Genomic DNA, 27324 nt, shown 5'->3' with positions numbered 1-27324 from the left:
ATAGATCTTATTGACCAACAGATTCATCCATCAGGAAGACAATAGCAGGTGACCAATTCTTGAAAGAAATGAATGCCACTTTTGCTGAAAATTCCAAATATCATTATTGCACTGCCACACTTAGTGCAAGATGGGTCTTGGGCCCAGTGCCTTAAGAGAGACTTAACCTGGTCTGGCTCAAGCTCGCCTCCATCCCAGGAAACAAGCCGACTGGGTAGGGCAAGCGATCACATGTGCTGCCACTCCTAGACCACACTTGGCATCTGCTGGACCCCCACCCCTACTCCTTCTGCCCTTTGAACCCACTTCTAGGCCCTGAGCGTTCTGTGGGAGAGGACTCAGAGCTGGGTGGGAGAGGATTCACAGAGTCCTACACGAGAGGTCCCTGGCAGTGGGGAAGGGGAAGGCAGGTCATGACCCAGGAGCAAGGACCCCCTGTGCCACCATATCAAGAATTCCTTTTTCAATCGGACCTTTCAGGTTGCTATGAATGAGTATCGATCAAGGGAGGAGTAGAGGTGATAGTTCAATTCATGTCTTTACATAGGAGTATTCAGATATACAGTCTGTGGCCCCACAAATGTGAGAGGAACCCTGGATTAGAGGGCAGAATAGAATGAAATCAGTTCTGACAGCCTAGGTGGGCACTCCTATGTCTCTTGGTCCAACTTCTCTCTCTTTAGGAAAGCTCAGATTTATATAGAAAAGTATACAATTAACTCGAATTTATTTTATATAGTATAAAATGTAAAGCAGTAAAGTTAAATGAAAATAGCCTGAGAATAAGCCATGTTTGAATTGTAGCCCTGCCTTTATTTAGTTGTGTTATCATGGGTAACTAAGTCATTTTGAATCTTTACATTTTCTTATCTATAAAACAAAATAGTTAGAGAAGATCATCTCTATGGTCTTGTGTAGCTCTTGTTGTTATTGATAAAATAATATAAGTAACTAAACTACTTTTATAGTGTACACTATGTGTACAGAGATTGGTGCTAAGCTCTTTTCCTACATTCTGTCATTAATATTCACGGCAAACTTTTGAAATAGTGTTGCTATTATTATCCCTGTTTTACAGATGAGTAAAGTAAGGCTTAGAGAGTTGAAATAATTTTCCAAAAATAAATAAATGAGAAATAGAATTCACCCAAGGCCATCTGACTCATCATCAATGATCCCAATGAGACAGATAAACATAGAACAAAGTTTAGACATATTAATTCTTTAAAGAGAATTTTGTAGTGATTGGTGGGAGATGTTATTTTTCTAACGCTGGCTGTCCTGAGCTAGGTCTGGTTCAAAATCTCAATCGGCATCTACCTATTCTCAGCCTCTAGGCCAGCCATTTATCACTCCAAGCTCAATTTTCTTGGCTGGGAAACAGAGTCTACTAACATAGATAAAGGAGAAGAATAACCATAGTTCTAGGAAATGATTGCAAAGCACTTATAAAAATATAGTTTTATTAATCTAATTCACTGCCTATTTTGAACAAGTTTGCCAAATTCAAGATATGTTTGTTGCCTAAGAGATAAGATAGTAAACTTTTGCTTCATGGCCTTTAGTTAGGCATCCTCAAATTCCTTTTTTACCTGTCACCTAAAATAGAAAAGAAAATAGAGAAACAATTCCTATTTTTAATTTATTGTCATTGAAATTATTGGGGTGATTTTATCGTGTATTGTGTCGTTTTCAGTGCATGCAACATGACCATAAAACAGAATGATGCTTCAAAAATAATAATTTATGTAGGGAAATTTCCTGGAAGTAAGATGTAGATGGTTCTCCATTGACTTTGTCTGAAAACCAAGATGAAAGGAAAGATTAAGCTGTTTATTCTTTATCCATCTTTGTTTCAGCTACTCTTTCTATGATAAAACAGTTGTATTATTTAGTATAATTTAATATCCAAGTTATTGTCTTTTCAAAACTTACCAAATCAGAGTTTGAAAGTTATTTGGTGCTTGGTAATAAATTTAATTTGCAGTCTGCTTTGCTTAAATTAAATATTTCTGCATTGGTATTTGCAGAACCATTTCCTTCACCGTATTCTAATTCATTTGGCCCAGACTTTCTGCTAACTCATGTGGAATTCCCTGAGTGAGCAAATCTCTACAGTGCAATTAGGAGAAGTCGGGGACATTATCTTTGATTGTTGCACCTCTGACTAGTTGATAAGAGAGCATTATACTCTCAAAACCTAAGAAATAAGTCACTTTAAGGAGAGCCTCTCTTCAGGTGGGAAAATATCACAGAATTATGTTTAGAATGCAAAGATAAATCTAGAACACTAGTTTTGAAAAATTGAATTCAGATATATTAATGGGATAAATGTTCACTTTCCTTTTTCGTATACTTCTTGTCTTAAATATTTTTTCATCTTTTAGAATATCTCCCAGGCTAAAAGGCTCCCAAGTTCTATGCCATTGTTATCTATCAAAGAAAAGCCAACGGTGGAGCTTGCTCTTGTAGTATTCTTCCACAACATCTCACGTCTTAGGGCAATTGCACTCAGCCAGTGGAGACAGCTCAGCTATCTGGAAGCCAGGTCCTACTGAACCAGAGATGCCAGGATGAACTTGTGCCATAGTCAATAGGTTTCACACTCTGTAAGGCATTGTGCCAAGTGCCGATGTGCTTGCCTGCACATCCCTTCATTTGAGTGTTTTCTCAGGGAACTGCCAGCCTGTCTCTATCTTGCCCACTTGTACGTGATGTTTCCCTCAACTGGTGCCAAACTGTTTAGTCTCTTGGATATTTTACTGTAACTTCCTTTGTTTGATTTACTTTAAAGTAGCCAAGTGCTTCCACAAAGAAAGGACTGTTAAGTTCTTTAGAAATGAAGATGACAGTAAAACTCCTGTTTCTTTTGTTTTTGTTTTGGGAGGTGCTTGATAATCTTTCTTCTTTATGGAATAGATTTTAAATCAGGCCATTCTGCTCATCAATCACAGCATTTTTCCTTCTGCTAATGACCTGCAGTTTAAAAATATACCATTGAAACCCAAAGTCCTCAGGGACTGAACCTTAGCAAACTTACTAAAATAAAATTCTACTCATGACTCAATCACCTTATCTTTTAATTTTTGTTATTCAAAATAGAGCAATGTTTTTTGATTAATAAAAACTTTGAATGGCCACATCTTCTTCACTCTGCTCACAACTAGCGTACCATGTTATAATCTCAAGCAATTAGAAAAAATGAAATTTGAGTAAGGATATCAAAATTAAAACTTATTAAGATCATTAAACAATTTTAGATTCAGAACATTTTATATCTGAAAAGGTAAATATTACATAGCTATTTTGGAAATAATGTGGTAAGAAGATAATTTGTCACTAAATAAAGATATCTTTCCAGCTCAATTACGAAGGCTGTGCTAAATCTGATCAAACAGGGAAAAGTGAAATGTTACTTTGACAGCTATCTTTTTGTAAGATTTGTTATCTGAAAGGCAGAGTGACTTAGGGATAGACAGAGACAGAGACAGAGACAGAGATATCTTCCATCCACTGGTTCACTCCCTAAATGGATGCAACAGCAAGGCTTAGACCAGGCCAAATCCAGCAACCAGAAACTCCGTTCTGGTCTTCCACATGGGTGGCAGGGGCCCAAGTACTAGGACCATCTTCCGTTGCTTTCCCAGGAGCATTAGCAGGAAGCTGAATCAGAAGTGGAACAGCCAGGGCCTTAAACAGCACTATGATACAGGATGCCAGTATCACAAACAGTGTCTTAACCTATTGTGCCACCACACTGACACTAATATGACAACTATTTAATAAATGTCTTTGGTCACTCTGGATGGCTAAATTTGATAAATCTAACCAAAAAAGATGTAGCCATTTCCTTTCTATAATTTTACATGGTTGCAGTAGACAAAATCCTAGAACTTTGATCCCCAAAGGGAGCCTTATTCAAAGTTGTTTTGAAGATGAGAAAACTGATATGTTGGTTTTCTTATTAATAAAAAATGAGGATTAAATATCTAATGTACTTCAAAGACTTTTGTAAAATATAAAGCACAATATAAGCTAAAGGTGATTTTATTCTGGCATGACTTCTCCAGTGTCGTAAGGCTAATTGGATTAAGATAGTAACATAGATTTCAGCTTGTATTCTTCTTCTATGGAAGAAAGAAAGACATGGGACATGGGACATTCCCTCTTTAGTTTGCATTGATTTGAAACCTTCTTATTCTCCATTTATCATTAGTGAGTAAAAGCTTTATGTAAATGCCTATGGTATTAGTTGCTTTTCTTCACTTTTTGCTATTCTAATTTCTGAATTAAAAAACATAGACACACACACATACATATACATACACAGTCATATATAAAGCATCAGAAAATAAAAGCCTCAACTTTCAAAAGTAGCTAGGGTTAACTTTTGTCATCCATTGAAATGATTCCATATAGATAATTTATTTCCAAATTTTTTATTCAATCCTATCTCTTCACGTGATTAATTATCTTTACTAGTATCAATGGGTGTATGATACTCAGTTGTGTAAAATATGCTATTAATAATTTATGTGATTAATGTTTCCTGTTATTCATTATCATTATACATCATCATTATGATTTTATAGTAGCTCTGGTCATTTTCTTAATTGTATTAGATTACTGCAAATGGAATTAATAGATTAAAGGGTATGAACATTTTTGAGTCTCTTGATACTCATTTGCCTTCTCAATAATCTCAGTGTCAAAGTTTAAGCAGCAAAAGTCTCCTGTTTAGTATAACTGCCTTTAATTTCATTATTTTCTTTCCTTTCTTTGCTCTAAAACTGGAGGTAATAAGTGGGAGAATTTTACCATGCTGTGGAAACATAACCAAGCCTTCAGTTCTCCTTGCCACTTAGCAGAGCTGTGAGTTTGGGAAATTGAGTTTATGGTAATCTCAGTTGACCATCTCCTACATCTAAGAATGTTTTTTCCCACTGATTCAGACTACCTAAAACTCTCAGAACTCAAATATGATTTATAAGTTTGCTTTCTAAAAATTATGTAATTATTTACTTCATTTTATTTGAAAGGCAAGAAGATCCAGAAAATTCTTCCATCTGCTGGTTCATTCTCCAGGTGTTTTCAATAGTGATGGCTGGGCCAAGCCTAAACCAGGGGCTCAGAACTCAATCCATGTCTCCCACATGAGTGTCAGGAACTCAGGTATTTGAATCATCACCCTTCCTCTGAGGGTCTGCATTAACAGAAAGCTGGAATCTGAAGTGCAGCTAAGGGGTCAGCACTGTGGCAAATTGGGTTCAGCTACTTCCTGCAATGCTAACATCCCACATGTGTGCCAGTTTGAAACCCAGCTGCTTCACTTCTGACTCAGCTCCCTGCTAATGCACCTGGGAAAGCAGTGGAGGATGACCTAGTCCTTGGGACCCTGCACCCATGTGGGAGACCCAGATGATGCTTCGGGTTCCTGACTTAGGCATGGCATAGCCTTGGCCTTTGCAGCCATTTGGGGAGTGAACCAGCGGATGGAAGATTCTCTCTCTCTCTCTGTAGCTCTGCCTTTCAAACAAATTTTTTTTTAACGAAAGAGTGGAGGTAGAACTTGAACCCTCACACTGAACGTGTTGTGAGCATTCCATGTGCCAAATACCCAATACCCTGATTTCTTGATTCTTGAGTCTACACAAACATTCTAGTGGAGTAAGGTTTAAAGATGTTGACAGTTACCTAATGAGAAATAATGTAAGTATCATTAATACCTTATAAACTTTTAAAATTAAGGAATTTTTAGTATTTGTTTCTTATTTAGACTTCTAAGTTAAGCAGATACTGCAGATATTTTGGCATAAAATATGGTCAATGAATGAATGAGTGAGTGAACTATTAATCTGAATATTTTAAATGTGAATATGCAGGGGGAAATAAAGGGAAAATGGGAGAAAACTGATCATCTTTATATGTTTATTAAAGGAAATTATTCCATGCCTAAAAGATCCTTGACTGTTTTTTTAGTATCATCTCATTTTAAATCATAATTTGTATTATGAAGTAGGAAAATTTAATAGAAAATTTCCTTCCATATAATGAAAGAAATGCAAAGTCTAAATTTTTCATTGGGTAAGGTCAGTGCTTTGGCTATTGGAATAATATATACATGGTTTTAATTAAACACCTAATCTCTTTGAGAGGAGATTCCATTTGGTCAAAAACCATTTTCGAGAAAGGGTAATCATTTGCATGGAAGAAAGAATTGGACACACATAAGAAAAATAGACTAGAATTGTAGTAGCTCCTGTTGACCCCAATCAGTAGACTTCTAGCTTCCTCTCCACTTTTGATTGAGATAATCTATTGAAAACATACCTTAAGGTACCAGTAAGAATTTTATTATCACTTGACAATGAAGAAATACAAGCCTTCCCTCCTTTCTTGGAATTCCATTGAAAACAGAATGTCCCTTTGGCTCAAACACATTGTCAGACCCCGAACTATGAACCTACTCCTTGCATGCTGAGCTGCTTGGTCTTCTTTGAAAGCCTGGCTGAGCTACTCCAGTCCCATCAGATTCTCATAGGCCATCTCCTTCCCTGTCTTATCAGTTAATACCATAGCTAACACGTTTATTATTCTATATTTTATTTGTGTCTCTTTCAGCTTGCAAACTCTCAAGGCTTGAAATCATGTTTTGACTGTTCGAGACTCCACTTTGCTTATGGTATTAGGGCTAAAAAGTACCAAGGAGTCACTGCTCTGTTTCAGCTTAATTGTAAGGAGGGAAGTGAAAAACCGATAAAAGCTTTGTCAGTTGGTGGTAGTTAATTTTTGGTTTATTTTTAAAAAGCTGCCTGTAATTTTACTAGGTTTGGTTATTTAATAAATTCATTGATCTGGTGACTTTCAATATATGATCCTGCTTTAAATAAGTACTAGAATATGGATAATAATCTCACTAATGGGCATAGGATGATGGAATTTTTTAGCACTTAAAAAATTAAATTTATAAGACATCCCTAAGACTATCCAGTGGTAATGTGCATTTCCAGGGTATGCTGTTGTAGGTCTTTTTGATTATGAGAAGCTAGGAACCTTCTGATTGGTCACTAAAGAAATGCATTTAATCTCCCACTCTGGATACCCACAAGGGTCAATTTAACCAGCCAGATGCTACCCATTTACCAAACTGAAAGGACACAGTGCCCTCCCTGTCGGTAGCCTCTCCCTGTCCATTGTGATTGTTCCTGCTGGCTTCATTCTGAAATTGAGTCAGATGATTCAGATATATATGTGTTTACTGATGCAATGGATATGTTTTCCTTGGCCAGGACAATCCATTATCTGTGTTCTTGATAGGGTAAGCTGCCACTGAGTCTTCCCTCTCTGCATTTTAACACTTAGCATTTGGTTTCATAAAGCTTATTTGCATCTTTCTTATTCATTGTATTGGAGCTTTCCTAAGAGTAGCTCATTAAGACTTCCTGGTATTATTTTTTTAAAATATTTTAAAATCAGTGTCATGTAAATTCATAGAATTTGTTTTATATTTATGAGAATTAATTTAAAATAATATTCTTTTATGTTTAAGGTATTAAAATGAGATGCTGTATTTTATACTCATATGTCTAGCATAGTGAAAATTGTATTGCTTTTCAAGAAAGATTCTTTAGGGCCGTTATAAGTCCTAAAATTCGAGAATCTTGTGAAAAATACACAAACAAAATATGAATCCTTGGGCAAGAATATATTCTCTTTTTTAAAAATTAAAGTAAATTTATTAGGTTAAAATGAATAAGCTATGAGTTCTTTTTTGGTAAATGTATAAGGGAAGAGTAAGCATCAGTTAGAAAAAATTCAGGAAAGACTTTTCCTTTATTATTACTGCTTTTCAAATCTAATCACATGACCTGAAATTCTGCATCTGCCTGAGGGATAATTAACGATGGGAACATAGGAAGACTTTTAAGACCTATTTCTCCACCTGTAGCTTATTTGCTTTCAATGCTTCCTGTGGTATCAGGGTAGATCTTGGTCAAATAAAGGTTCATTCTCTTTAAGTGTATAGCTGTGTATTACTTTTGTGTTGCCAGATCCAAGCTAGCATGCTAATGAAACATATCTGAAAACCCTTTCCTGCATACATGATGCTTTCGTTGAAGTTCTTTATGATCCTTACCATGAGGAAAGTATTACTAAATCTCTACTTTCAGATGTGGAAATGAGAATCAAGGGAGAACTATTTTGCTCAAGCCATTTAGCTAACTAAATATTTAGGCTTATAGTCAAATCTTGTTCTCTTTGCTCCCAAGTTGAATGATTTAAAAATAAAAAGTGGAGGTAAATGATGATATTCTTCTATAACTTCTCATAAAAACATATAATCATAGAATTCTAGAGCTACAGATTGGTCAAGGCTCTTTTTTTTTTTTTTTAGACATCAGTTTAGATGCTATATCTTTGCAGAGAAATCTAATTCCATTGTCTCAGCAGCTTGTTGGCTTTACAGTTTTCTATCACAATTTGTGATTTCTGTTTTTTATTGTAAAACTTGGTTTTTCCTCGTCATCTACACTAGACTATGTATCTGGGGGCATGAATTGTGCCTACCCTACTCACTATTGTAGCCCCAGCACTAAGAATAGCTCTAGACTCATGGTGGGCATTTAATATTTTTGCAATCAATTTCATGAAGTTCAGAAGTTTAATTTAATTTATTCAGAACCAAATATGTTGTTGATGGCAAATCACATAGAACCCAGGAATCCCGCCCCCCGCCCTGCTTTTCTTGTTGTATCTCAATGGGCTACATGGAGGCGCTTGCCTGAAATCTAATTCCAGTTTTTCCAACCGTGTAGTTGGCTTACAATGATTTCTTGAATTACTCTAAAAGGCAGTGAAAGGCACTGCTCCTACATTCAAAGTCAGACGTCAAAGAACAAAGTTTTCATGGACAGATGCTGTTTTCTTGTGAGCAGAGATGTGAAGCAAATTTGTAATTGTTGTTGTGTGTGTTTGGGGTTGGCTCCTTGGTTGGTTTGGTTTGGTACTATGTGGCTTACCTTTCTCGTTAACAGTCTGCATCCTGTAAATGAGAAGCAGAGCCTCCAGAGACTAGCAAGGGTGGTTGCCCTCTAGCAGTGGTGGTTGGGGAGCAGAATCACAAGCACATACGTGCCCGTGACTCAGCCACTCCCCATCTCTGTTGTGCCTGGAGAACAGGAGCCTGATCATTTGGTACTGTTTGCTCATGTTTGCCCTTCCTAGCATATTGCTGCCACCCTGTCACCTCAGCCACATATTCAGTTGGTTCATAGATGCTACTGCATTATTCTGAACTGTGCAAATCTCAGCAAAATGCATACTGGTACAGTGATCCTTGTACCCTGCAATCATGGCCATTCATACATGTGGTCAATACATGAAGAGTCCTCAAGTTCTTAATTGGAGGAAATTGGCCAAGTAAGGCAACGTGAGTGGTGTTACCAAGAGCTGAGTGCCTGTAAATCTGCTTTTTTTAATGGTATGACTTTAACAACATGAAGCCACTGTGAGTTATGATTTTCATTTGACATGCTTTACTTATCTTTCTGACAATTCTGGGTGAATAAGATAAATGTCAACCAGCGCGTCTGAACTTCTGTTGAGTAACTCATGTGTCACATAATGTATATGACATTAACACTGCATCACACCTGCAGCAGCATATTGTGGGAATCCAGCAGATAATTATATAAGCTGTTGTCAACAATGAGATAAAAACAGTTTAGGTGCCAAAGAGCCAACTGAAACCTCCACCCAAAAACCAATCCAAAGTGAGGAAAGTACCATGAGTTCAAATCTTTTAAAATTCAGAGATCAAATCTAGCTTCAAATACAAATCTTGTGGAATAAAGAGAACCTACTAGATCTCACACACCTTGGTAACCACTTTACATATTTTCTTGCTGATCTTCCCATTTTGAGTATGGATAAACTTAGTCTCTTAGAGACTCAGAGGCCTGCTCACTTTCTCAGTACAGGCTTTCGTTTCTAGACTCAGTTGGATGGCCAGATACTCCCGTGCCATGCTGCTATGATGTTGGGTTGACTGCTAGAATCTCCTTTGTGCTGTTGGAGCCCACTGGTAAGGCAAGCCTGTAACCAGCACCGCCTTTGCTTTATGTATGAACTTAGTGGCCAACTCTGAAACTACTCTGTAAGCCTTCCATGAATACAGCAAACCTATGCATCTTGGGGTGCATTGATGTTCAAAACATCCATCAATTCCTCCAAAACTATGGTGGCTAATAACAGGAAAAAAAGCAAAATACAGTAGAAATATAACTTTATTTTGTTGATTGGATAAAATGACCTAAGATTACTATTTTCATCCTTTCTAATTTAAAAATATGTTCAAGCTTCCAACCTGGGGCAGATTCTTCTCAAATTGCCTGTGCATATTCTAGCATGAGGTGAACAAAAATACCCAAGCAGATAACATACATGCTTTTAGGGAAGAAAATGATATGTCTAGGTAGCTCAGAGTTCCACAGGCTTCAAAGTTGATGTTGAAAATTGCCAGACTAGCGAGCTCTCCAGTCCTGAGAAACTGCTAATTCAGATTCCCTAGGCGGGTTTTGAAGCTTCCCATTGTCTTTTATCTCTGCACAATCACTAGCTGAAATCAATATAATTAACATAAGCACAATGGATGCCAGATGATGTTTTGCAGGGGTAGAGTAGGAATCTCAAAAGTAAGCTATGGCAGATTTTTGTACCTGCAAAAAATATTGGAAATTTTCATAAGGCAGGGTTTAGAGCAAATCAGGAGATGTTATAGACTAAATGGAAATCTGTTCTTATACAGAATCATATCTAATGCTTATGGGTTATAAAAAGAAAGCAAGGGTATTTGGGAGTGATTTCCTTGGTCCCTGTCATTGTGTATAAGTGAGATGTGAAGATCCTGAAGCTCAGTAGTCAGGAGGGGACCCCCCTACCCACCCATCTCCTACCCCCTCATGTGCCCCCCCTCCTGCACTGGACAGCACTTGGTCTGATCCATAACAGGGGTTCCCCTTTGTTAAAATACTGCCAAGAGTAGAGCTTCAGGCTGTGAAATGTGTCAACAGAAACCTTAGTCATCTACTTTGGAATCACATTGCTATCCTTCGGCCTTAGAATTGGCTCTGGAAGCTTGCAGTTAAATATTAGCCATTTTGCCTCTGCAGAAAAAGGTGTAGCTGACTTAGACAGAGAAGTAAAAGAGTAACTCAAAAGTGTATCTTGATTACTTGATTTTTTTTCAGTTGCTACCATGATTTTTATCATCTCTTGAATTGTTAAGCCAGTACCCTAAATCTGACAAAGTACCTTTTTTCTTTCTTTTGGTCTGTATTAACAGATAGATTAAAAGGCAGGGTTCAAGTATATGAAATGATTGTGATGCTCCAAAAACAGGAAAAGGACAGATCTGCTTATGTTTCCCACTAGAAGGAAAGATCTCTGTCCAGAATAACAACTTGGAGAATTGTAAATCTTTTAAAAATATGTAGTATCGCTAAACCTGACATATTATGATGAGTGTGTGATGTTGAAATTCAATGTCTTCAGGGAATATTTGGACACATAATATCTGAAACATACCTATACTAAAAAATTGCTTGTCTGAAATTTAAATTAAAGTGGGTATCCTTAGATTTTGTTTGCTAAATCTCACAATCCTATGTATGGGGAAGCATATATGCCATTTATAAATATTATATATGTATATAGATTTTAAAATGCACAGTGGACATATCAGTCTTTATATATAAATAATTGTGGTGTCTGTCTACTTAATCATGTCACTACAGCTACTTACCAACTTAAAGGAATGTTGAGTAGTGAGAAATTTCTATAAACATTCTTATGGGAATTAGTTTGGGTCTAAGAGAGGTCATTTTTTCAGTGTTCCAATATTGTGTGTCATATCTCTTTGAAAAGTTTTCACAAATTCTAAAATGGACAGCAGCAAGGGGAATACCAAGATAAGAAGAAATGTCTATGATTGAGGCTGTTTAAAACCTAGTCACAGAAACAGATACAAGATTCCAATCTTTGGATTTTTTTTTTTTCATTTCTATATATGAAAGAACTAATGGCTTGTCTGTACTTTTCCTTTTTTTTTAAGGTTTTATTTGTTTACTTAAGAGAGAGAGTTACAGAGAGAGGGAGAGACAGAGAGAAAAGTCTTTCATCCACTGGTTCACTCCTCAAATGGCCACAATGGCCAGGGCTGAGCTGATCCAAAGCCAAGAGCCAGGAGTTTCTTCTAGTGCAGGGGCCCAAGTACTTGGGCCATCTTCCACTGCTTTCCTAGGTGACAGCAGAGAGCTGGATTGTAAGAGGAGCAGCCGGGACATGAATTGGCAGCCATATGAGATGCCAGCACCACAGGCTGGGGCTTAGCCTACTATGCCACAGCACTGGTCCCTGTACTTTGTCTTTTACTATGTCACTTGAGCAGCACTATTTGTGATGAAGGCACCTCACAAAATTCATGGAAAAAGGACTGGTGCTGTGCCATAGAAGATTAAGCCTCTGCCTACAGTGCCAGGATCCCATATAGGCACTGAATTGAGACCCAGATGCTCCACTTCCAATTCAGCTCCCTCTACTGTGCCTGGGAAAGCAGTGGAAGATGGCTCAAGTGCTTGGGCCCCTGCACCCACGTGGGAGACCAGAAGAAGCTTGTTCTGTAAGCTTGTTATGGAACTTGTTCTGTAACCAACAAGTGGAATTGATTCTATTTTTGCTTCATCACAAAGGCCAATATTTTGTTGCAGAATTACGGTATAGATGTTCATGCTTGCTTTCCATTAGATAGATATTTATCACAGAGTACAATCTCAGTGGACAGTGAGGAGGAGAATCACTCAATTCTAGTATGTTTGGGAGAGTTTCTTTCTGATTTGGCACAGGGACAGTGAAACCGACCTAACTGTGCTCCCTGGTGTATAGAGATTTGCTCCAGATGCTAGTACAGTAGAACTCGATTACTCAGATGACCCATTTATCAGTTAAGTAGATGTTCATGAATGATGGCAGGCCTGTTCTTCCTTCTTTTACCATGTTACCAACTCTCTCAATTCACCTGCCTCTCAAGTCAGGCAAGCACGTCATTAAACTGGAAATCAAACTTCAAATAATAGAGTTTATAGGGAAAGACAGAAACGAAGTAGGAGATGAGGTGGGCATTATCAGATAATCTGAAATGCTAAGAACTGGGGATATTGTGAGTTTTATAGAGAGTTTTTAAAAAAGCATACTGTGTCCTTGTTCTGGGTTTTCTTCTTCATTTTAAAGTCAGAAGTACAAAGGACAGTGTCAGTGCTTAGGAATTAAAGTCCACCTTTTTTTGATTTTCATTTCTTCGCATGCAAAATAAGGGTGTGCAAGAAGTAATTTTTTTTAATTGAGAGACCTTAGAAATTAGCTATTACACATCTGAAAACTGAACCCTCAGCTACAGAAACTGAGCCCCAAGAAGCTAATTCATCTTTCCCAAGATTACACATTCGGTTACTGCCAGAGTTAAGAATGACACAAGCTTTGCTTACCACCATTTCCCACAAACTGGTGCCACCACAGGTTCCGCTTCTTTCCAGCACTACTAAACACTCAGGATTTCAGAAGGAATTTTCAACTCCTTGTCTTTACTGATGCCCGGGAATTCTTATTAACGTATGACTAACAAAGTATAAAATATGAGTCAAAAGTTAGTCCCTAATAAAGTCATTGTGACTCTAATGACTTCGGCAGTTGTTTCATACTGCAAAAACAGGAAGATCTCACACAATAAGGCGCCTGTCTCGCAGCCGGGATCCTGCGTAGATGGCCACCCACCGGAGTAGCTACTTGGGTTGTCTTCCTCTCTTTGGCACCTTTATTTTCCGTCCTTAGAATTTTCTCCTGCTGACTTCTCTTGGAGGTCATCAATGAGAAGAAAGTGCCAACTGCAGCTAGCCTTCGTTAGGCTGCGTAACATGTTTTGATCACTTAGGATTCATTCCTAATGATTTCCAGGTCACTCCTAACAAGTAGTATAGTCAATGTGCATGGTACTGGCTCCTTGTGTTGTCACTCTTCTGAATTGTTTTATTCTTAGGGACACAAAATTACTAAATTTTAGGTTTGGAATGACTGAGATTATCTAGCTGAACTAACACTTCCTTACTGAGATAGTGCCTAGCTTGCCTGTGGGTCTTTGCACAAAGCTCAAACTGCTCCGCTGATGAGAAATACAGAGAAATGATGACGTGTTCTGTGACTTCAGAAGAAACCAGCTCAGCAGAAGATTATTTCTGATGTAGCACTGACGCTAAAGAAATATCGATGCCATCAAACAAAATGTTCATGTAAAGGATACTTGATTTTTAGTTTTTGCTAGTTATGTTATATTAAAAAAAAAAAAACTTCTCACTACTAAAGGCAATCTATTAAAATATTACAGATGATTTTGTGAAGATATTATTGGCATATTCTAGGTAAATAATAAATTACTTCCATAGAAAATGAATGCCTTCTTCCCTTTTCAAGAAAGTCGTTTTAACTGCTAGCCGTGTTTGTGAATCTAGTGTCATGTATAAGCTTACAGAGGCCTTGGAGGAATTTGTGTGACTAAGGGTTCATTCACAAACTTTGCTTGTCTGTTGCACAGGGGCTTTGGCTATTTCCTCTGGGGACATTATTTCTAGGTAGGCTCTAACAGGGTTTCTTGTGAAGGCAGATTCTTACAGAAAAATCAGATCTGTGTACATTTGACACATTTATCTTTGAAATAGTGTGCTCCTGTTCATGAATTTCTCTGCTGTATTTGATAAAGTCAGAACTTTTCTGTCCCCTTCAGCCTTGTAATTCCTTGAGACATAGTTCTACTGAGGAGTTATTATACCTTTGTATTTTTTACTGACCTTAAAACTTGATAAACAGACAGGAAGACCCTAAGAGTCCTAGACGCTAAAACTCTGAGGCATGATAAATACTTCTCTTCCTTTGTTGGTGACTTATTCTGATAGACTGACACATTTCCTATCCGTGTTGTTTTTCTAAGTATCGTAGGAGTTTTATTTTCTGGGAAGTGTTGGTTGCTGGTAAATAACATGTCCAGACTGTAGGAGGCAGCCACACAATTTATCATAGAATCCTGAAAGGTTAAAGCTGGGGAACTGGGATCCTAAAATCACACATCGTCTTCATTTCACCTATAACAGATAAAGTGACTTCACACGACTGGTAGTGAAGAAAGCTGAGAGTCAAAGCCTGGTTAGCTACATCATGGCTACCTCTGTCTCCCCAGAAACAGCTTCCATCTGGGAATCCAAAAGCCCAACTACACAGCTCCTGAGCTCTCTCCCCAGCCTTAACCTCAAATGTCAATTATGTCTATTCCATGTCTTGATGTGTCTTGTCACACAGCATAGCGCCAATCTTACTAATAGGACTCTGGCAGACACCCCCGTCTGCTTCTTGAAGGCCCTATGTGCCTTCTTTAGCTTGTACAGAGCCCAACATAAGTGGGCCCTTCATAAGTGCTTTTTGATGACAGCAATGATTGCCTTAGTCAGTGTGGTCAGGCCCCTCCCATGTGGAGGAGGAAAACCAACAGTTGTTGCTAAGCAACATTTAAAGGACTGGGTTGGTTTTTGACTCTGGGTGACCTCCATTTGCGTACTTCATCGTGTTGTGTGTTTTATGGTTGCCTTGAGTTGACTTTAAGTTTTTGTCACATTGCCATGCCTTTAGCAAAAGGCTCATCGGATGATTATTTAGGCCCTGGAAGGAGGGGTTGGTATTCATCTGTTAACTACTTACTTGAGTGTGCTGACCTCTTAAGCAAGGCAGGAGAGGTGAGGGGCTTGGTTTGCTGCCACCCATACCTGAGATCTGTCCCTCTCTTCCCACATTGGCAATGTATTCCAACAGGGTTCTGTGCCAATGGGAGGCCATGGAAAGAAAATAAGGAGGAAAGTCTCTTCTAATCTTTTATGATTAATGTTTTACCTGCTCCTGTTTTCTGAGGTGTGGGGCCAATATGGCTAATAAAGAACTGGGCCCCACCCTCTTCAGACTGCCAACTGTTGTGGTTAACCAATGTGTCCAATACATCTCACTATTTCTACTAGAATGAAAGCTGATTAAAAACATGAAGAAGTTTTGTTTGCTCACTTATTTTTACTGCTATCTCTTCACTGCTTTGCCAGGTCATTTTAGGTATTCAATACATATTTATTAAATACATGATCAAATGGCATGATTGATGTACAAACTTGATTATCTCCAGAGCATTCCCAAGTATTTCAGAGAGACCAAAGGAACAAAAATAAGGATGCTTCTTTGATTGAATGTTACATTTGGCTTAATTCTTATGCAGAGAACATTGTGGAAGTAATCCTCCATCTCTGGTCTTTTTGCAGATTTGGTTACAGTGGTCCAAGTGAAGTTTGCTTGTTTGCCAGTCTTTAACAGATTGATAAGAGCACACAAATTGTCTTTCCCAGTTCTAATTCTTCAATGTAAATGTCTGTCTTTTGAGGGCTGATGAGGAGGGACCATTGTGACTGAGCAGTTATATCGTAAAAAATAAATAACTGGGGATTTATGTGATTCACCTAAGCTCAAAATTGCACAGAGGTTCAATAAGCAAAATATACTGAGAAGACTGATTTAGAGATGCTTGGTTACTGTTACTAACATGTTGTCTCCTGGGAAAATACAAAGAATCAGGTAGAGTTACCCACAATAAAAGATGGCTGTGCCTTTTCCAGGACAGTGGCCCAGCAGGCAGGAATATTAGCTTCACCACAAAAGGCAGGTCTTCTTGGCATCAGCATTGGCAGGACCGGACCAGGGGCTTAGATGTTTGAGGTGAAGCCATTGTTGGGTTCAGGATACTCATTTGAAAGGGGAATGCCTCACAGGAAAGAAAGCCAATTGCAAGTTGGGGCTGTTGCCATGGTGCTTTGCTATATTCCTCCAATTTGCTGCACAGGAACTCCTGGGAGTCCAGGGGTAGGAGAGGAGGGAGGGACGGATGGGATGGGCTTGGGCTGGGAATCCCACTGCAGTAGGGCTCTATTCTTAGACCTTCCTCTTGCCTATTCGCTAAAGCTGACAGGGTGAGCGAAGAGAGGAGGGAGAGGGAGAGGGAGAGAGAGAGAGAGAGAGAGAGAGAGAGAGAGAGAGAGAGACCTCTATAGGAAAGGAATGTTTTTCTCAACATGCCCAAGGTTGCTAAAATAAAATAAAAATAATTTAACTTCTAAATACTTCTAACATAAATTGCAAGATGTAGCACTAAAATGCCAAATAAGCCATCACTCATAGCTGCAAATAATTCACCATTCATACAGCAGGATATTTAGTGTTTCCTAACACACTGTAGATCCTAGATGGAAATATTAAAGGAGCTCAATCCATTTGTCAAATGCATTCTAATATGCATATTACTGAGCTGAAGGATTGCAGAAAATTTCATGCTGCATATGAAGTACTTTTCAAATAAAACAAGTTAATCCTATTCCCATTCATTTTATTGTGAAAAAAGGCTGCATGCCTCAGCACACCATCTGTGGGCAAATAATCCCCCAACAATCTTGTTAAAAAAGCAAAACAGAAGAAAACAAAACTTCTCGTATACTGGAAACCTAGTCTGTGAACAGCCATAGTCCTAACCTTTTGCCATTTTTAAAAAAGGTTCAGAGAGTAAATGAAGCAAGGGCACCAAGCCTTTGAAAGGATTGGAGGGGCTGAGCGTTTCGCAGAGCTGCATCGGCAGCCAGCAGGTCTGTGGTGGAGAGAGAGGGTTAAGGAACACCTAGTTGAAATGGGGGAGGGTACGGACTTCAGATTTGCTTAAATATTCATGGGGCTTCCTCCATTTTAATCTTCTCCTTTTAAAAAGATGGCTGTGTTTCCCTGCCTGGCAAGTCCTCAGGAAAGAATTGCTGCTTCGTTGCAGAGTTCAGCTGAGTAGGACTAATCTAGAGTGGAAACCCCTTCGGCCACCAGGACTATTCATAATTCATAAATGCTGCAAAGCAGCCAGCTGAATACATTTGGACAGGCTCTTGCTCCTTCGTGCAATGCCTGATTTCATTACTTTCTCCTGCCAGGAAATAAGCAGGCAGCACAGACTTCTTGCAAGAATGGAGTGCGAAGATGGGTTTTGCTTGGATTAGGAAATGCCAGCAATTTTGGAAGCTTTGTCTTTTCTAAGTTGTGATTCTTTTACCACTGGATCTGCAGGGCTTCCCTGCTCTTCTCGGGACTGCTCTCTCAGAACTGTGAATTCTTTTCCAAGGGATTTGTGGATTGTGGCAAGGAGAACATCCAAAATGCCTGAGGCAAACTATTTGTTATCTGTATCTTGGGGTTACATCAAGGTGGGTTAATTTGATTTGTGTTATTTGTCTTTGATAGAATGTGAAACACATCTATATGTTTTCTGTGAAGGAGAAGACAGCTGTAATGATTTATTCTGTGCATTAATTTGACCCAATGGGGTTTCTGACTATGAAATAAGGGCATGTTACATTACATTGTATTTAAACAGATTGTGCCATATTTTAATTCAATTCATTTTAGTCAATTCTGTCTTTTAATGGATGCCTCTTTTTTCTTTAAAGTTTTCATATATGATCTCCTCTTATTCAATATCAGATTATTAACTCAAATGATATTTTAATTTCCAAGGCATATACTTTTAAAAGTAGTTATATTTGAAGTGAAATTATCTTGACCTCTATTAAGATCTCTTTTTTTATGTTTGCATCTTGCAAGGAAATAAAATATTAATTTTCACAAGTCTTAAGAAGGTGATATTAGAATAATGTCAAATGAAAGAGCCACTGTATTTTGTAGAACCAGTATTATTTATCTAGTGGTATCTGCTTGTTCAGTCTCTTGGTGCCGGGCGGTAAAGTTGGAGACAATTTAAAGTCATAATTTATTCTTTTTCAGTTGGTTGATGCATTTTTGTTCTTTATTAAACAGTTCAAAAGAATGCTGAACCGGGAGCTGACACACCTCTCAGAGATGAGCCGATCAGGGAACCAGGTGTCTGAATACATTTCAAACACTTTCTTAGGTAAGACATTAATGGGGAGAAACCTGTCCCATAACAGCTTTTCTAGCAGGATTCTCTGCAATTCATCAAGCATCCGCATATGAATATGGAGTATGTTTAGGTCCTAGAAAACCAAACTCATGTAAAATAAGAACTAAGGACATTTCTTATGGGGCAAAGTAAAAGAAGGGAAATGATTTTTTTAAAAACTGAATGAAAATATGTATGAAAAGCAGAAGGCTATTAGGGACTGATTGGATTTACATGGGCACAGTCCCCCTACCTTCTCCTGATCCAGTTCCATCACTGTTCGGACCTCGAGGTGATGGGGGGCCAACCCCTCACACCTGAGAGACGGCTCCATTGACTCTGTTGACATGGTATTCCTTACATGTGTCCAGCAACTGGGTTTCTTCTAAAGCGTTTTGTAAGGCATGAGGCTCAGGAATAATTCTGTACTGATCTTGTCCATGAGAATGAGCTTTGGAAATAGTTGGACAAATGCTTTGCTATTTCTTAAAGATAAATGGGCAGGGGAGGGGGGTTGGGCTTTCATCTCTCTGAAAGATTTCATTTTCTGCAACCAGCAGTCTTATCTCCCCAGTCTGGTCCTTTTTCTATTTGTCATTGTTGCTACATTGCTAGTATCTAACCCATGACGCTAACTGAAAAGGTCTGCCTGATGATCCCCAGCTACCGTCATGCACCCTGTTTGGTTATTAGGGATTTCTGATCCCAGGCTTAAAGGCAGTTCTACTGTCTGTGAGCCTATTTGGACTATTTTGATTTAATAAAGCCTACAGAATCTGCAAATCGGTACTCCAAAGTAAATGGGTAGCATTTAGATTTTGATTATGTTGACTTTCAATTACTGCTTAATTAAACCTGTTTGCAAAGGTTCATTTACCAGGGAAATGACCTATTCTTACAGCTAAGCAGCATACCCTTCCTTCTTTTTGGCATTGCCAGCCATCATTGACCTGTGGGCATTTGTCTTGATGCTTTAGGGAAATACTTACCTCTTCAGGTTTTATGTTTAAAAATCAATTCTATTTCTCTAACACCAAGGCAGTTCCTGCTGCCAGCAGATCAATTAGCTTTCTCTTTGAGCAGCCTAGTACAAAGCCCACCGCATTACTCTGCAGCCGAGGGTCATTCAGCACAAGGAACAAGTGCCATTCTAACTGTTTTTAGGATGTGGTGTCTGCAGCACTTGGTTTTCTCCAGCTGCACTTGCAACAAAGAACAAAGGAGAAGAATTTCTCATGCGCCTGAGCTCCCAGCGGTGGTTAGATTGTACTTGAACAGAAAGCGTTACATCCTGAGCCTTTTCATCTCCTTTCTCCCCCATTGTTCCTCTTCCAGGGACCATTTTGGATATATCCTATTCTGTGACACTTCCAGCTTATGAAAAATAACTGAGGGGTGTTTCAGGGACATTTTACAAGTTAATGGCGATGGGATAGAAGAATAACATCAATAAGTGAAAGAACCCATTTTTGTTTTCATAAGTGTACATTTTAAAAGCCTTTTATAAATGGCTTGTCTGTCTTCTTGGAAGACTCTCAGTGCTGTGTTCGAGCTCCATGAAGTCTCTGAGCCCTTCATCATTCAGAACTGGACTTAGAGTCCTTTTCATTTGTGGTCTTCAATACCACTTACCAAGGACAAGAAGGATATTTTAATCTACTGATTAATTAATCTTTTTAATCAGCAGAGGCTATGAAGGAAGAAAGATGGGAAGATAATAAAGATGAGCTCCAAGTCTCAATACTGTATCTCAAGAATGGCCAAATGTCAACCCTTTCTTGAATATTCTATCTGCTATGTCGGCTCACATTTGGCTTCTCATTTTTCCAAACATTAAATTATAAGAGCAAATTGTTGAGGAAGGTTTTTAAAATTTTCAATCCTTACAGACTGTTAGCATTAAGAGGATGGTGTGACAGTGGGTATGTGTGTGAGTATGTGTTTGAGTGTGTGCCTGGCAAACCCCATTAAACAGAAGAGATAGCCAGTAGAATTTAGATCTTCTTGAGAAAATATATAGGGAGAAAAAAGATATCATATAAACAAAAAGATGCCTTTGTTAAAATGGGAGTGCTGGAATATATGAGGTCACAAATTCTTTCCAAATCTAACATTATATGACTCTGATTTGCAAAGACGTAACTGACAACCTGGGTTTTTGGTGATGACTCCTGATGTTACAATGTGACAATCCTAAGAACAAACAAACAAAGCTTGCTGCTGGTGTCTGGAACTCTGAGCTGTATCTTGTGAGCAGGGTAGGTGTCCCTGGAGGACCATCAAGCCTACTTCATAAGCTGTCACATCTGCCAGGACTTCAGTGGCATCAGGAGGGAAAACAGCGTCCCACAAGGATGCAAGAACTCCATCAAAGTCAGTTGCCTGAGATATCCCTGAGCTAGAAATAGGACTTAGCTCCCTTGACATCTAGACCTGAATATCCTATTACTCTTTTAACCAGCCAAGAATGATGCGAGGGACTCAGAAAGTAATAGAAGAAAGTCACATTTAAGGACAGTTAAGTAGTATGTACATTGTTTTACGAAAGAACATGGTAATTCTGTCAGTGAGCACAAAATGAGAAAACCTCAGCATTTTCTGTGAGACTTACAGAATACATCCGAAAGAGCCATTGGATGTTGAAATGCACCATCCAGGGAAGAGACAAAAACTTACATTGTGCCCATCTAAAAAGGTGGTGTCCAAATGGCCACACAGAAAGGCAGGCTAGAGACCATTTACCAACGCAGGAGCTTATTGGTATTGTACTATGATATGGGTACCAGGTTGCTGGCATAAGCAGAAATAAAGCTATCTGACTTAAGTAGAAATAAAACAGGACATCAGCCGGTGCCGCGGCTCACTAGGCTAATCCTCCGCCTAGTGTTAACTCTCCGCCTGCGATGCCGGCACCCAGGGTTCTAGTCCCTGTCAGGGTGCCGGGATTCTGTCCCGGTCGCTCCTCTTCCAGGCCAGCTCTCTGCTGTGGCCCGGGAAGGCAGTGAAGGATGGCCCAGGCCCTTGGGCCTTGCACCCGCATGGGAGACCAGGAGGAAACACCTGGCTCCTGGCTTCAGATCGGTGCAGCGCGCCGACCATAGCGGCCATTTGGGGGGTGAACCAACGGAAGGAAGACCTTTCTCTCTGTCTCTCCCTCTCACTGTCTAACTCTGCCTGTCAAAAAAACAAAAAAAAAACAAAAAAACAAACCAAAAAAAACAAAAGAAACAGGACATAGATAAAGGAAGCATAAATAGAGGAAAATTTGTAGGTGTGATATTACAAATTAGTTAATATTTTACAGATGGATAAAATTTTTTTAAGTTTCCTACTTAACATCTCAAAACCTAGAATTTACACTTTCCAACAGGCGAGGAAAAGCCCTTAGGAATTTTGCATGATTCAGCGATGCTGGGATCCAGCAAAAAAAAAAAAAAAAAAAAAAAAAAAAAAAAAAAAAAAACCTCAGTTTGATTAGACTTTATTTTTTGCATCTGTTTCTTGTTTGTTTTACACCGGCCAACTGTTTCCCTACTGCATTGTGACTGCTCTGGTAAATTCGAATTCACCGAATGTTGCTGGTGATGTTCGGTTTCTGTGTTTCAGGTTATTTCCACACAGTGCTGGCTAAGCATTTAACAGGAGGGAATTCCGAATAGGGAAACTTACCAGCGGTTCCGATGCCTGCACAGGGAAACACCCACTAATGTCAAGTTGGCAGTACTCAGGAATAACGGTCTCCTTTATTGCCGTGTTCCAGACACTGGCGGGGTTCAGCTCAATCACTCGGGGTGCACAGGATTTTTCATTCAAAAGGGAAAAAGCTGCTAGTGTCCCTGCAGATGGGTATGGGTGCTGCAGCACAGCCTCACACCTGATGTGAAAAATGGGGTTTGGGACGGGCTGAGACTGTTGCCTTTCATTTTAGCAAAAGCTACTAATAATTAAGAGTGAAGCGACAAGGAGAAAAGTAATTTCAAACATAATTTAATACATAGTTTTTATGCCAGAGATTGCCCAGCAGGAAAGAGATTTTTTTTTTTTCCACAGGAACCCAAGTGCATGGGTTCTAAGCTATTCAGTCACTGTGTCTGGAATAAAGTATTGCAAAATAAATATCTGTTAAATAAGCTGCCCTTTGAGCTTGGGAAAGTTGCTGACTTCATCTGAAAAGTGAAAGTGTGGGATTGTTATTGGTTCCCAGACCTGCCTCTGCTCATCCAAGTCATTTGGGAATCTTTTTAAAAATACTGATTCAGTAGGGTGGGTGGGGCCCATAAATCTGTGTTTTTCCAAAGCTTCCTGGGTTCTTCTGATGTCAGACTGAGTTGGAAACCACTAAACTTTCTGAGATGATCCCTAACAATCTTTGCAAAGAAAAAGCCATAGGCTATGAGTAGGAGTTTTGGGGCAGAATATCCTGGGATATTCAGGCTGGAGAACACCCGTGTGACAGCCCTACAGCCAGCCAAGTGGTGAGGTGTAATTACACTGGTACTGTCTCACTGGGCTTGCTTTGATTTGATGATGTGTCCTCAGGGGGCTGGGACAGGCAGAGGTCCATGGGGAGAACACGTGACCAGGCCATCATCTGCAAGGCTCCGGAGGCAAACGGTCTAGATCCCAGCGTGCCATCTAGAAGCATGTCATTTCTTTCAAAGGGAGAAGTCCTCTTTCTACTGATCTTCACAGTAACAAGCAGAGATAAATGGAGGCACTTTTGAAAGCTGCCTTAACTCTTTCAGCCACAGGGTGTCATTTAGTTCAATAGAGCAGCAGTTAAGCAATTCAGTGACTCACTGCCTCTGTGGACACACCAGCATCCGTGTGGCCTGAAAGAGTTAAGGCATTTTTCAGAAATTCCCGCATCTCCCATGGGGTGAACTAGAATATTTGATTGCTGATATTTTAAACAGCATAATGTAAAGACAAGAGCTTTTATAAGCAGACAGACCCTTGTTTTTCACTAATCCTACCTCTGCTATTCACATGTTTGTAACATAACTTTAAAAATATTACATGATTGTTTTTCGGCCTTTCGGCTAAGATCAAGTGTAAAAATATTAAGTGAGATGATCACAAATATTTTAATAAACATTAATATGTGCATAAGTATAATTCCTGTTACAAATAATAGATCTATTATTAGTAGAATTAATAGACACAGATATGGAATAAAACTAAAATTATAAACCTCATATGGTAATAAGCCATGGCTTTCAGTAAATATTTGAACATTATGAACACTTAATTTTCTAATATATATACTGCCCATTTAACTGAATCCAGCTAAAGTCATATGGATTTTTTAAATTAAAAAATAAATGAAAATATAACAAAATGAACAGAACATGAACCTGTTTTTATTAACACAGTTTTCACTAGTGGAGGTTTTCAATTATACAAGCATACAAATTACTCACGTTAATTATAAATATACATGGAAATATGTATGCTCCACTTTGAAAATGTATCAGTGTAACTCTCCTAAATTACACTGAAGACAACATAATTGGGCTTGAGTTCTATCACTGCTACTGCTTGAAAAAAATAAAAGCCTCAGTTTGCCTAAGAATAACATGGAGCACCGAATGCCCAGATTTTCCCGCACCAGTACAAGACTGCCCTGGAGATCCTGTATGATCCTACTAAGAGAGTCCTTTGTAAGATCCCAAACTCATTCCAGATGGTAGAGCGGTTTTGAATATTGCCGGGGATTCCCATTGACACATATGTGCTGAAAAACATATTCCTTTATCTGTTGCAGATAAGCAGAATGATGTGGAGATCCCATCTCCCACCCAGAAAGATCGGGAGAAAAAGAAAAAGCAGCAGCTCATGACACAGATAAGTGGAGTGAAGAAGCTGATGCATAGTTCCAGCTTAAACAATACAAGCATCTCACGCTTTGGAGTCAACACAGAAAATGAAGATCACCTGGCCAAGGTGTGTATGCGCTGGGTGTGTGTGCATGTAGCACTCTGCCTCACAGTAAGCGTATGCCCATCTACCATTTAGCAGATAGTCAGGATTGTCTTTGCTTTGTTATTAAATTTTATAAGGAAGCTGATGAAGCACCTTTGTACCTTGCTGGGACACCTCACTGAATAGCCTTTTCCCATGTTAGTTTTTTGCTTGTGTGTTTGTTGTTTTGCTTTCTGTCCTGAGTTGGGTTCTGTAAAGGGCAATTTCTCATGAATAAAGAATCCTTCTGAAGGGACACTGAGGAAGTTCAAGGGAAGGCCAGTAGTAGCTCTGTATTATCCCAGAGGACATGTGTTGGGACAGTATGCCAAAGACCAATGGGAAAATCTGCAGTGAGTGGTAGGGCTAGAGCAGAAATGAAGAGACACTGACAGCACTGACTGTGGAGCCTGGATCCCAGCAGTGGAAGAAGGCATCGAAAAAATTCACTCCTCCTCTAAGCAGCTCTACAAAGGCACTACTGAGATCCTCTCAGCCTGTGGGGATATGAAATGAGCTTACATGAGCAAGTGAACATTCAGTGACAACTTCTGAAAGCTGTCACTGGAATGAACTTGACAAAATGCTACGCCAATCCTCTGTGGGAGAGCCTGGATCCCATAATCTGGGAAGTTACTCAGAATGGGATAAATTGTCCCCTAAGTCAGATAGCCTTGGAATAATCCCCAAACACAGGTCTGAATGAAGCTTCTTCCAGGTCTACCTGTGGTGAGGGAGTCCTGGGGTATAATTCATGGCTGGCCTTCTTCATGGCCTTTTACATTATATTTCGGTTGAGTTCTGCATGCTGTGGCAGCAGTGGCTCCTTAACCTACTCTTAGTGATAATAAACAAAGGGCAGAGGAGTTTCCATGAGACTGTTTTCTGACAGCTACTAATGGGCCAGTGAGCTGTGAGGGAGAGATAGAACAATGGGACCGGAAAGATCTCTATGAACTTGAGGCTTTGAAAACAACATTGGTTAAGGATTGATGCATGGCAAGGTCAGCAACTGCATTTATAAATCAATAAATGTACAGAGACCTGTAGTTGTGAAGAGGATACCCAACCTCCTGGACTATTCCATTTTCAGACTGTCATGCGATTAGAGCACTGTAGATAGAAATTCCAGACGTAGGCAGCCATTGTCCAAAAAGTTAATGTTTAAAAAATGAGGTTTGCTAACAAAATCGTCCTCATTCTTAAATTTCTCTAAATTCGATTGCAGGAACTGGAAGACCTGAATAAATGGGGCTTGAACATCTTCAATGTGGCTGGATATTCACACAATAGGCCCCTAACATGCATCATGTATGCTATATTCCAAGTAAGTAAACAGTATTGAATGTCGATCATCCAGTTATGTGTTTCTTCATGATTTTTTCTCATCCCAGTTCACCTTTTTGATTTAAACTTCTTCCATGTTTCAACATCCACTTATTTATGTCCTAATCCTTTTGACTACACAGGAAAGGGACCTCTTAAAGACATTCAAAATCTCATCTGACACATTTGTGACCTACATGATGACTTTGGAAGACCACTACCACTCTGATGTGGCATACCATAACAGTCTCCATGCTGCTGATGTGGCCCAGTCAACCCATGTTCTTCTTTCTACACCAGCATTAGATGTGAGTAGTTATGATCTATTTTGCATATCTGTCCATGCTCTTTGAAAAATGGAATTCAATATATATTTACAAAAATAGTATAACTGGGTGAGCTTGAATCCTTTAACTGGTGCTTTTTAGTACAGCGTCCATAAATTGGATTATTTATAAAAATGGATTTCATCTTGCTTTGCCTTCATCAGGGAAACATTTTCTTAACATCCCTTACATTGAAAACTAATTTTTTTATTTGACAGGTAGAGTTATAGACAGAGAGAGAGAGAGAGAGAGACAGAGAGAAAGGTCTTCCTTCTGTTGGTTCACTCCCCAATTGAAAACTATTTAATTATCAAGCAATTAACAAAATCCTCAGTGCAGGGACCATGCTTACTCTTCGTAATCCCAGTAAGGGGCTACATTGTGTTTCAAATGGATTGGTCTGAATCACCCAACACCATTCCAGGCACTGAAGAGGGAATGACAGGAATGTAATAGAACTGTTAAATAAAGTTCCTATTAAGAATAAGTATCCAGGGGCCACTGCCGTGGCTCACTTGGCTGATCCTCCACCTGCAATGCCAGCATCCCATATGGGCACCAGGTTCTCATCCCGGTTGCCCCTCTTCCAGTCCAACTCTATACTGTGGCCCGGGAAGGCAGTGGAGGATG

At 39.1% G+C, this 27324-nt stretch overlaps 1 protein-coding gene across 8 annotated transcripts in view; it reads left to right on the top strand.

Moving 5' to 3' along the window:
* PDE4B (phosphodiesterase 4B) overlaps window positions 1–27324 on the top strand; it is a 678720-nt gene that overhangs the window by 640766 nt on the left and 10630 nt on the right. For 7 of the 8 annotated variants that reach the window (XM_017346216.3, XM_051857656.2, XM_008265102.4 and 4 more), the window contains 4 exons: window positions 18976–19069; window positions 24846–25024; window positions 26271–26369; window positions 26512–26676. In XM_017346216.3, coding sequence (XP_017201705.1) covers window positions 18976–19069; window positions 24846–25024; window positions 26271–26369; window positions 26512–26676 — 537 coding nt within the window. Of the gene's footprint in view, window positions 1–17763; window positions 18366–18975; window positions 19070–24845; window positions 25025–26270; window positions 26370–26511; window positions 26677–27324 lie in introns of those variants that run through there. The other variant, XM_008265104.4, reaches the window with a different exon arrangement.

Source organism: Oryctolagus cuniculus, chromosome 7 (assembly GCF_964237555.1).
Source record: "Oryctolagus cuniculus chromosome 7, mOryCun1.1, whole genome shotgun sequence".
NCBI lineage: Eukaryota > Metazoa > Chordata > Mammalia > Lagomorpha > Leporidae > Oryctolagus > Oryctolagus cuniculus.
The sequence above is the reverse complement of the archived record's forward strand: the minus strand, read 5'-3'. Positions and strand labels throughout refer to the sequence as shown.